Genomic DNA, 12,173 nt, shown 5'->3' on the forward strand with positions numbered 1-12,173 from the left:
AGTATTAAGTTTCTAGCATTTATATATAACGTCTCTCTATAAATATACTTAATATATAATTATACATTTATAGAATCTCAGGTATAGTTATGAACATCTAGATGGATATATATGTAGATACCTTCATAGGCATAGATATCTAGATATCTGTATCTGTATCTGAAATCTTTCCAAGTAGCTTTTTGGTGCTTTTGAGATTATCCTGACTTTGCATACTTTTTTTTTTTTTTTTTGGGAAGTTCCCAGGCCAAGGATTGAATCTGAGCCACAGCTGTGACCTACGTCACATCTGTGGCAAAACCAAATCCTTTAACCTATGTGCAGGGCTGGAAATCAAACCTGTACCTCTATAGCAACCAGAGTTGCTGCAGTTGGATTCTTAACCAACTGTGCCACAGCATACATTTTGAACTGAACTTTATACTTGAAGACTTTGTTTATTATATTTTTTAATCAAGCATTTTATATTTCATAGATAGCATTTTGTCTTTTTGTAAAATTGTGGAAGCAGTATAGACTGCTGTGAACAGAAAGCTAATTCTATCTTTTGCTATTTGTCTCATTTTACTTAAGAGTTTGAAAGGTTTTTTTTGTTTGTTTGTTTTGTTTTTTGTCTTCTTACCATCTCTTGGGCCACTCCTGCGGCATATGGAGATTCCCAGGCTAGGGGTCGAATCGGAGCTGTAGCCGCCGGCCTATACCACAGCCACAGCAACGCTGGATTCTTAACCCACTGAGCAAGCCCAGGGATCGAACCTGCAACCTCATGGTTCCTAGTCGGATTCGTTTTTGCTGCGTCACGATGGGAACTCCATATTCTTTTTTTTTTTTTTTTTTTTTTGTAGTTCCCAGCCCATGGATTGAATCCGAGCATTGCTGCAGCAACGATGGATCCTTTAACCCACTGAGGCTGGCCAGGGATAGAAAACACCTCCTCAGTGACCTGAGCCACTGTAGTCGGATTCCTAATCACTGCAGATTTAAGAGAACCCTGGAAAAGTAGCTGAAGGTCATCGATTAAAGAAATAATTAGCCACTTTATTTTCAATGAGGGATTTTAAATTTCTTTTTGCAGAAAATATTTTTGGGTTGTTTGTACCTATACAATAAGCTAACTTTTAGAAGTAGCTTTAATGTATAATTACCTTCAAAGTCAGTTTGATAACTAGGAAGTGAGAGATAAATAACTTTTTTGCTAATATTGTTTTTAAAGGGAGAAATTCAGAAAATATATTTTTTGAGAAGTTAAAGGAAGACAGTATCCCTGCTCCTCGCTCTGTTGGCAATATTAAAATCAACTTTACCCCTCGAGTATTCCCAACCGCCCTCCGGGAATCACAAGTAGCGGAAGAAGAGGAGGTGGGTAAACTTGCTGTTACAGTGACCACAAATGAAAATACTTTTTTTTTTTTAAGGGTCACGCTTGAAGCATATGGAAGTTCCCAGGCTAGGGTGGAATTAGAGATGCAGCTGCCAACCTACACCACAGCAACATGGGATCTGAGCCACATCTGTAGCCTACACTGCAGCTCACGCCAATGCTGGATCCTTTACCACTGACTGGGGCTAGGGATTGAACCCACATCCTCATGGATACTAGTCGGATTTGATACAGCTGAGCCACAACGGAACTCCTTTTTTTTTTTGGTGAAAATATTCTTTTTTCCTTCTTTTTAGGGCAGCACCTGTGGCATATGAAAGTTCCCAGGCTAGGGGTCAAATTGGAGCTATAGCAGCCGGCCTGCATCACAGCCACGTCAATGCAGAATCTGAGCAACATCTGTGACCTACGTGACAGCTCATGGCAACGCCAGATTCCCAACCCACTTAGCAAGGCCAGGGATCAATCCCAAATCCTCATGGATACTAGTCAGATTCATTTCTGCTGCACCACAATGGGAATTCTCCAAAATACTTTATTTTTTATTTCCTCTAATGAAACTGTTACTGGGTGTGAATTTTTAAAGTTATTCATTATACTAAAGATATCACTTCATGAAAAAAATGTAATATTTCATTATGGGAAAACTATATTTTGCAGGGTTTTTTTTGGGGGGGTTCCCAGAATGCTTATGAGAAAACACTGATTTAATATAGAGTATCATTGATTATTTCCGGAAATAAACTGTTTCATGTTCTGTTTATTTGATCAATAACATCAGTTTCCATAATAAACTTTGGATCAATGTGTGTTGTGATAAGAACAGATTTGGAAATTTATTATGACTATAACATTAATTATTAACATCAAATATTTCTAATGCTGTGGCACTTGGCATTAATATCTCTCATTCATTTCTAAATTCCTGAGTTCTGCGATTTTGAATATTGCCTCTTCAGTTGTATAAAACTAAGAACTGAGGGGTTCCCGTCGTGACTCAGTGGAAATGAATCTGACTAGCATCCATGAGGATGCAGGTTCAATCCCTGGCCCTACTCAGTGGGTCAAGGATCTGGCGTTGCTGTGGCTGTGGCATAGGCCAGTGGCCACAGCTCCGATTCAGCCCCTAGCCTGGGAACCTCCATATGCCATGGGTGCGGCCCTGAAAAAACAACAACAAAAAAAACCTAAGAACTGAAATTTTTACTGTGCATGAACTGATAACTCTCCCAACTGAAAAGTTGTAGAAAGCCCCTTAAGATATAATAGCACCTTATAAATATTAACTTTCTCTTATTAGTAACAATATATTTTTATATTTTATTATTTATAAAAGTATTGCTGCAACTATAAAATTATAATATTTAAAATATTTTTTAAGAATGTAAATATATATATGTCTTTTAAACAAGAAAAATGAAATAGGAGTTCCCTTGTGGCACAGCAGGTTAGGAATCTGGCATTGTCACTGCAGCAGTTCTGGTCACTGCTGTGGTATGAGTTTGATCCCTAGCCCAGAAAACTTCTACATGCCACTGGCGTAGCAAAAAAACAAAAAAAGAGAAAAGTAAACTAATACTTACATGAAATCCCAGGAATTTGGATGAAATTTGGACTAGAAATTTTTATGCATGTGGTATTAATCAGCTAGTGAAATATTTTTTAGGTCTTTAATCTATTTTTATTTTATGATTTTTAATTTTTCCTTTGTAGTTGGTTTACAGTGTTCTGTTAATTTCTACAACTAGTGAAATTTTTTAAAAAGCTTAGAGAGGTGTAAAAACTGGAAGTTTAAAATCACCATCATCAAATAATTTATCAGTCTGGGCAGACTGCTATAACAAAATACCACACACTGGGTAGCTTAAAAAACAGACATTTATTTCTCATAGTTCTGAAGGTTGGGAAGCCCAAGGTCAGGGTGCTGGGGTGGGGGTGGGGGTGGGAGTGGGGGAGTGGGGGTTGGAGGTTGGGGGGAAGATGATGGGCTCTGGTCAGTTCTTCTTCTTAAAGGACACTAATACTATAATGGGGGCCTTACCCTCATGACCTCACCTAAACTTAATTACCTCCCAAAGGCCCCATTTCCAAATACCATCACTTTGGTGGTTAAGGCTTCAACATATGAATTTTGGAGGACACATTCATTCTATAACAAATTATTTCCATCTTTTGTTGGAATATGGAATATCTAAAAGTAACTGTTAAAAAAAATAAGAAATAAGTCCTTTGTGTCCTTCATTAGACTTTATTCTCATTTCAGTGGCTACACAAACAAGCAGAGGCACGAAGGGCAATGAATACTGAAATTCCTGAGTTTAGTGATTTAAAAGAAGAGGAAAAGAACCCAGAATGGTTGAAGGACAAAGGAAAGTGAGTTATTTGAACTCTGGCCAAGGGATTTATAATAAGTTTCTGTAGATATTAATACTTAACACATTTTCTAGATATCTTGGACATATGTATTTGTATGTGACCGTTGGGGAGAAATAATGCAAATAAGTCAAGTAGGTAAGCAGGGCCTTTGTATTTTATTTTATTTTAATTTTTATTTTTTTGTCTTTTTGCCTTTTCTAGGGCCGCTTCCCACGGCATATGGAGGTTCCCAGGCTAGGGGTCTAATCGGAGCTGTAGCCACCAGCCTATGCCAGAGCCACAGCAACACGGGATCCAAGCCATGTCTGAGACCTACACCACAGCTCACGACAACACCGGATCCTTAAACCACTGAGCAAGGCCAGGGATCGAACTTGCAACCTCATGGTTCCTACTCGGATTTGTTAACCACTGCACCACGACAGCAACTCCAAGGGCCTCTGTATTTTAAAAGAATCAGATCTTATAAGAAATAAGGTTCTCGTTTGCTTTCGTATTTAAATGTCACGGAAATGAAAAATATCATGTTTTTAGGATTACTTATTAAAATCCCTTTTTAAATCACTTAACATAAGTCCTTCCTAATACTCCCCTTAAAATCATGGGTCTTTAAAACTAGAGCTACTTTGACTAGTCATATCCATCTTTAAAAGATTATTAGCTTTCCAGGTCTAGGAACTCAGTCTGAAGGACTGGGTGCATGACTTCTCCACCAGGTGCCCATGAGCCAGTGAGATTAGACTCAGCACAGAGGACAACAAACAGAGACAAGATTCTTGAGTAGAAGGACTCAAGATCACCTCCTCTTACAAAAACACCAAAACTGCAACTAACCGTTGAACAACCATCAACAAAATAGACTGGAAGCTATCAGAAAAGCTATCTCATACCCAAAGACAAAGAAGTAGTCACATCATGATGGTAGGAGGGGTGCTTTCATGATATAAGCAATCCCATAACTGCCTGGTGGGTGACCCACAGACTGGAAAATAACTATATTGTAGAGGCTCTCCTGCAGAAGTGAGCGTTTGGAGCTCCACGTCAGGTTCCATGCCTGGGGGTCTGGCATTGGGAGGAGGAGCCCCTGGAGCATTTGGCATTGAAGGCCAGTGAGGCTTAAGTGCAGGAGCTCCACAGGATTTGGGGAGACAGAGACTTCACTCTAAGAGGGCACGCAGGGTTTCATATGCACTGGATCAGAGGGCAAAGCAGGGATTCTATAAGAATCTAGAACTGGAGTTCCCTTCGTGGCGCAGCAGAAATGAATCCGACTAGGAACCATGAGGTTTCGGGTTTGATCCTTGGCCTCGCTTAGTGGGTTAAGGATCCAGCATTGCTGTGAGCTGTGGTGTAGGTCACAGATGCGGCTCAGATCCCGTGTTGCTATGGCTCTGGTGTAGGCTGGAGGCTACATCTCTGATTCAATCCCTAGCCTGGGAACCTCCATATGCCATGGGTGCAGCCCTAAAAGGACAGAAAAGACAAAAAAAAAAATCTAGAACAAGCCCATCAGGAGGTCTTGGAGGGTCTCCTGGGAGAGCTCACTGTGGGGGCAGGACATTGGAGGTGGAGGTCCCCGGAATAATCATCAGTGTGACCTCCCCTGAGGCTGTCATTTTGGAAAAATTTGGTCCCACCTATCAGGGCTGAGAAGCCCCAGGCCAGATGACAAACAAAGTGGGAACACAGCTCCACACGTCAGCAAATAGGCTGCCTCTCATCACACCCAGAGACAAAGCCCCACCCACCAGAAGGATAAGAAGCCTATAACAAGCCCCTGTATCTCAATTTCACCCACAAAGAGGCAGACACCAAAAGAAAGAGAGGCTACAATCCTCTAGCCTGCAGAAAGGAGACCACACAAAAAGCTCTACAAAATGAAAAGTCAAACATGAGTCAGATGACGGAACAAGACAAAACCCCAGAAGAACAGCTGCATACAGTGGAGATAGGTAACCTGTCTGAAAAAGACTTTAGAGTAATGCTAGTAAGGATGATCTAAAATTTCGGAAAAAAAAAAAAAAAAGAGGCAAAGATCGATGAATTAGAAGAAACGTTTAACAAAGGACTAGAAGGTTTAAAGATTCAACAAGCAGAGATGATCAACACAATAGCTGAAATAAAAAATTCACTAGAAGGAAACAATAGCATAATACAGGAGGCAGAAGAACAAAAAAACGAGGTGGAAGACAGATTGGTGGAAATCACTGATGTGGAATGGAATAAAGAAAAAAGAATGAAAAGAATTGAGGACAATCTAAAAGAACTCTGAGACAACTTTAAATGTACCAACATTCGCATTATAGGGGCAGAAGGAGAAGAGAGAGATAAAGGGCGAGAGAAAATATTTGAAGAGATAATAGCCAAAAACTTCCCTAACATGGGAAAGGAATCACTCAAATCCGGGAAGCACAATACCGTTAGGAATAAACCCAAGGAGGTACACTCCAAGACACATATTAATCAAATTGACCAACATTAGGGAGTTCCCGTCATGGTGCAGCAGAAATGAATCCAACTAGGAACCATGAGGTTGTAGGTTCGATCCCTGGCCTTGCTCAGTGGGTTAAGGATCCGGTGTTGCTGTGAGCTGTGGTGTGGATCGCAGACACTGCTCAGACCTCGCATTGCTGTGGCCCCTAGCCTGGGAACCTCCATATGCCACAGGTGCAGCCCTAAAAAGGACAGAAGGCAAAGAAGAAAAAATCGAACATTATAGTCAAAGAGCAAATATTGAAAGCTGCTAGGGAAAAGCAGCAAATAACATACAAGGTAACCCCAATAAGGTTATCAGCTAATTTTTCAGCAGAAACTCTGCAAGCCAGAGGGAGTGGCATAATATACTTAAAGTGATGAAAGGAAAAAACCTGCAACCAAGGATACTCTACCCAGCAAGGCTTTCATTCAGATTTGAAGGAGAAATCAAAACCTTTATAGACAAGCAAAAGCTAAGAGAATTCAGTGCCACCAACCCAGCTTTACAACAAATACTAAAGGAACTTCTCTAGGCAGAAAGAAAAGGCCACAACTAGAAAGAAGAAAAGTAGAAATGAGGCAGCTCACCAGTAAAGGCAAATATTAGTAAAGGTAGGAAATCATCCACATGCAAATATGCCACCAAAACCAGCAATTGTGAGTAGAGGAGGGTACAAATGCAGGATCCTGGAAATGCATTTGCAATTAAGAGACCAGCAACTTAAAGCAATCTTGTGTGTATATATAGACTCCTATAGCAAAACCTCATGGTTACACAAACCAAAAATCTACAATAGGTGCAATTCAAACACAACCACTAAAGATAGTCATCAAGCCACAAGAGAAGAGAAGAAAAGGAAAGAAAAAAGGACAAGAGATAAAGGGCCAGGAGCTTCTGTCGTGGCGCAGTGGTTAACGAATCCGACTAGGAACCATGAGGTTGCGGGTTCTGGTCCCTGCCCTTGCTCAGTGGGTTAACGATTTGGTGTTGCCGTGAGCTGTGGTGTAGGTTGCAGACGCAGCTCGGATCCCGAGTTGCTGTGGCTCTGGTGTAGGCCGGTGGCTACAGCTCTGATTTGACCCCTAGCCTGGGAACCTCCATATGCCTCGGGAGCGGCCCAAAGAAATGGCAAAAAGACAATAAATAAATAAATAAGTAAAATAAAGAGATAAAGGGCCAGAGAAAATCAACAAAAACAAATCCAAAACAATTTAACAAAAGGGCAATAAGAACATACATATCAATAATTACCTTAAATGTAAATGGACCAAATGCTCCAACCAAAAGATATCAACTGGCTAAATGGATACAAAAACAAGACCCATATATCAATATGTTGTATAAAGAAAATGTGGTGTTGGAGTTCCTGTCATGGCACAGCAGAAACGAATCTGACTAGGAACCATGAGGTTATGGGTTCAATCCCTGGCCTTGCTCAATGGGTTAAGGATCCAGCATTGCCATGAGCTATGGTGTAGGCTGAATACATGGCTTGGGCCCCAAGTTGCTGTGGCTGTGGCCATAGGCTGGTGGCTACAGCTCCAATTAGACCCCTATCCTGGGAACCTCCATATGCTGCTGGTGCGGCCCTGAAAAGACGAAAAAAAAAAAAAAAAAAAAAAAGAAGATGGGTGTATGTGTGTAGACATATATATATATACACATACATAGGAGGAGGATATATACACACACACACACATGCACACTCCTTGAGTGACACACACACACACACACACACACAATGGAATACTACTCAGCCATAAAAAGGAATAAAATAATAACATTTGCAGCAACATGGATGGAACATAGAAATTATACTAAGTGAAGTTAGGCAGTGAAAAACAAACATCATATGATATCACTTATATGTGGAATCTTAAAAAAAGATGCAAATGAATTTATTGCAGAGCAGAAACAGACTCATAGACTTTGTAAACAAACATGGTTACCAAAGGAGACAGGTGGGGTGAGGGGAGGGGTGAACTGGGATTTGATATTGGCACATGCACACTATGGTTTATTGAATGACTGGCCAATGGGGACCTGCTGTACAGCACAGGGAACTCTAACCAATCAATATTCTGTGGTAATCTATATGGGAAAGAATGGATATGTGTATATGTGTAACTTTGTTGTATAGCAGAAGTTATCACAACTTGTAAATCAACTATAATTCAATAAAATTTTTTTAAATGGGAAAAAAAAAAGATTACCAAATTGTGTTCTTTTTTTGTCTTTTTAGGGCTGCACCCGAGGCATATGGAAGTTCCTAGGCTAGGGATCGAATTGGAGCTGTAGCTGCCAGCCTACACCACAACCATAGCAACTTGGGATCTGGCCATGTTGGGGACCTGTACTGCAGCTCAAGGCAATGCTGGATTCTCAACCCACTAAGCGGGGCCAGGGATTGAACCCGAGTCCTCATGGATACTAGTTGGGTTTGTACCACTGAGCCACAAAATGGGAACTCTACCAAATTATCTTATAAATTATCATTTTATATCCAGTCTTCTTAATTATTTATATGTGGCTTTGTGTGTGAATATTATGCAGTTATCAAAAACAATGAATTCTGTAATTCTATGGCAGTGTGAGTTCATATTTTGAGGCAATGTAAATATGATATCTCATTATTTACACTTTGTGTACACTATTACACTTTTGTATTATTTTTCTATTGTTGCCTTTTACAAACTTATTGCCTTAAAATAATACAAATGTACTATCTTATAGCTCTGAAGTCCAAATTGGGTTTGACCGGGATAAAATCAAGGTATGAGTTATGATCCTTCTGGAGGCTCTAGGGGAGAATCTATTTCCCTAAATTTTCCAGATTTGAGGCTGCCTACATTCCTTGGCTTATGCCTCTGAACAGCAGTTTCTTCAGTCTGGGCTCTGCTTCCATGTCACATCTCCTTTTCTGACTCTGGCTCTCCTGCTCCCTCTTTCTTTTATAAGCACCCTCATAATTACATTAGTCTCACTTGTATAATCCAGGATAATCTCCTATCTCAAGATCATTAATTTAATCACACACAGAAGGGCCTTTCTTTTTTTTCAGGGTGGGTGTTGGGGTGCTGTACCCACAGCATATGGAAGTTCCCAGGGTAGGGGTCAAATAGCAGCTACATCTTTTGGCCTACGCCACAGCCACAGCTACAGCAATGCTAGATCCGACCTGTGTCTAACACCACAGCTCTCCACAACCTTAACCCACTGGATCCTTAATCTACTGAGCCGGGCCAAGGATGGAACCTGCATCCTCATGGATACCAGTCAGGTTCATTACCACTGAGCCACAAAGGGAACTCTGCAAAGGCCTTTCTAACTAATCACTTTACTTAATATATTCACAGGTTTGGGAGATTAGGATGTGGACATCTATGGAGAGGGAAATTATCTCTCTGACAACCAAGTCTGTATTTTTCTTTTCTCATCTTCTTTCTGTTCTTTGTTGGTCTTTTTGCCTGATAAAATTCCAGAAATTGATCTGTGAAGTTGAGCTGGAGTTGGCAATTTTTCTGAAGTTCAGAAACCTGGGGCTGACAGGTTTGTTCCTTTTAACTTCCAATAGTAAAATCCTACATGATCCTTCCTCTTCTTTTCTCCCTTCCTCTTCTCTTCCTTTCTTCCTCCTTCTCTTTCTCTCCATTTATCAAACCATGAAATAAACATCTACTGATTGCTTGCTATTTGCCAGACTAAAGGCTAGACTCTGAGCTACAGAGATCAGTAGAGGAGAGAGATATACAAATATTCATAACACTGTCTGGCAGGTCAGTACATAGAACATGGAAAAATGAAATTACAGAAGATGAGAATACAGAAGAGGGCACCTAACCTTAAAGGATGGAGGGAATCTCAGAAAGAGTTTAGAAAACGTAGCCCCTGAGCATCCTTAATGATAAGTGGGAGTTTCTGGAGGAAGGGAGAAAAAGGTATTCGTTTTAGACAGAGGAGACAGTCTAAGCAAAAGCTCAGAGATAAGAATAGTGTGTTATATAGGTCAGGACCTATGAGTAGTTAATTTTATGCTAAAACATAAAATTTGAGGTTGGAAGTAATACCAAATGAACATAAAAAAATAGGCAGGAGCCTTGTGAGCTTGATTCTTATATTTTATTCTGTAAGGTGGGGAAAATGGGTTGCAGAAACCAAGGCAGAGGTCTTGCACTCTGACATTATTGTAGGGGTGGAGATGAGGGCAGTTTGAGAAATATTCAGGAGGCAAATAGGGAGAACTCCTTGAGTGATTGTTGGGGAATGAGAGAGGAACAGTTGAGTGACTTCTGAGCTTCTAGTTTGCTTGTTTGTTTGTTTTGGCTTCACCTGCAGCATGCAGAAGTTCCTGGGTCAGGAATGCAATATGCGCCACAGCAGTAACCAGAGCCGCAGCAGTGACAGTGCCAGATCCTTAACCTGCTGAGACCAGGGAACTCCTGAGTTTCTAGTTTGAATTACTGATTGTATGATGCCCCAGCTGAATCAGAGAACACTTAGAAGGGCCAGTTAGGAGGGAACTGCACATAAGTTCAGCTTTAAATATGTTGAGTTGGAGATGTGCCTTGGTCAGTCTGGCTGACAATGTCCAGCAAGTATGAAATTCAGGGGAGAGCCAGCACTATAGATATAGATTTGGAGATTATCAGCATTTATGTAGCAGTTGATTTATAAGAGTAGGTAAGATGTGCAAAAAGAGCATGTAGGCCAGGGGAATCGTGGCCTGAGGATAAAACCCTGTAACTTACCAACATTTGAAGGTCTGGTAAAAGAAAAGAGTACACAGAAATACTCCTAGAAGCCAGGGGAAATAGAAACCTAAAGGAAAGACCTTTTCTTTTGTTTCATTCTTCTTTAAGAATAGAAAATGTGTGAATAGATGTACAGATGAGACAGAGAGGTGATTGAAATGGCCTCAGTAAGAGTGGAAAAAGTTGGGTCAAGACCTAGGGTTAGTGGATTATCTTGATTTTATTTTTGTTTTTCCTCTTGTTAAAAGTTGCATTAAAAAAAAAAAGTTGTGGGGAATTCCCACTGTGGCTCAGCAGGTTACGAACCCTACAAGAATCGATGAGGACTTGGATGGGATCCATGAGGATTCCTGACCCCCACTCAGTGGGTTAAGAATCTGACATTTCGGAGTTCCCGTCGTGGCGCAGTGGTTAACGAATCCGACTAGGAACCATGAGGTTCGGTTCCTGCCCTTGCTCAGTGGGTTAACGATCCAGTGTTGCCGTGAGCTGTGGTGTAGGTCGCAGACGCGGCTCGGATCCCGCGTTGCTGTGGCTCTGGCGTAGGCCGGTGGCTAAGCTCCGATTCAACCCCTAGCCTGGGAACCTCCATATGCCGCGGGAGCGGCCCAAGAAATAGCAACAACAACAACAACAACAACAACAAAAAAAAAAAGAATCTGACATTTCTGCAAACTTTGATGTAGGTCACAGATGTGGCTCAGATCCCAAGTTTCTGTGCCTGTGGTATAGGCCGGCAGCTGCAGCTCCTATTTGACATCTTGCCTGGGAACGTCCATATGCTGCAGGTGCAGCTATAAAAAGACACACACACACACAAAAAGTGTATTGAGAAGCTAAAATAACTGTTAATTCCTTTAACAATTTACCTAATTTGGTATTATTATTAAATGTAGAAATAGAGCTAGAAAGGTTAAGAAACTTGGCTAAGGTGGTGGTTAGTAAGTAGAACCAAGATTCAATCCCAGGTCAATATGATCATGAAGCTTGTGTTTCAAATACTGCTGCATACCTCTCATAGATGAATAAAATCTTCTTCCTGTCCTTTTGTTTCAATGATTGGCCTTAGTGAAGGCAGCCCAAGTAGTGCAGCTGTGAATTGCTCCTACAGCCTGAAAGTGCTGAAGTGTGCATAGCTGAATGTGCTGTCCTGTTGGATTGGTTACTTTGATCTAGAAAACATTGGAAA

At 40.9% G+C, this 12,173-nt stretch overlaps 1 protein-coding gene across 4 annotated transcripts in view; it reads left to right on the forward strand.

Moving 5' to 3' along the window:
• Positions 1 to 12,173, forward strand: part of DNAAF4 (dynein axonemal assembly factor 4) — a 100,457-nt gene that overhangs the window by 68,739 nt on the left and 19,545 nt on the right. For 3 of the 4 annotated variants that reach the window (XM_021094959.1, XM_021094952.1, XM_021094972.1), the window contains exons 5-6: positions 1,214 to 1,359; positions 3,645 to 3,754. In XM_021094959.1, the coding sequence (XP_020950618.1) occupies positions 1,214 to 1,359; positions 3,645 to 3,754 (256 nt within the window). Of the gene's footprint in view, positions 1 to 1,213; positions 1,360 to 3,644; positions 3,755 to 8,966; positions 9,007 to 9,715; positions 9,783 to 12,173 lie in introns of all 4 variants that reach the window. The other variant, XR_002344798.1, reaches the window with a different exon arrangement.

Source organism: Sus scrofa, chromosome 1 (assembly GCF_000003025.6).
Source record: "Sus scrofa isolate TJ Tabasco breed Duroc chromosome 1, Sscrofa11.1, whole genome shotgun sequence".
Classification (NCBI taxonomy): domain Eukaryota; kingdom Metazoa; phylum Chordata; class Mammalia; order Artiodactyla; family Suidae; genus Sus; species Sus scrofa.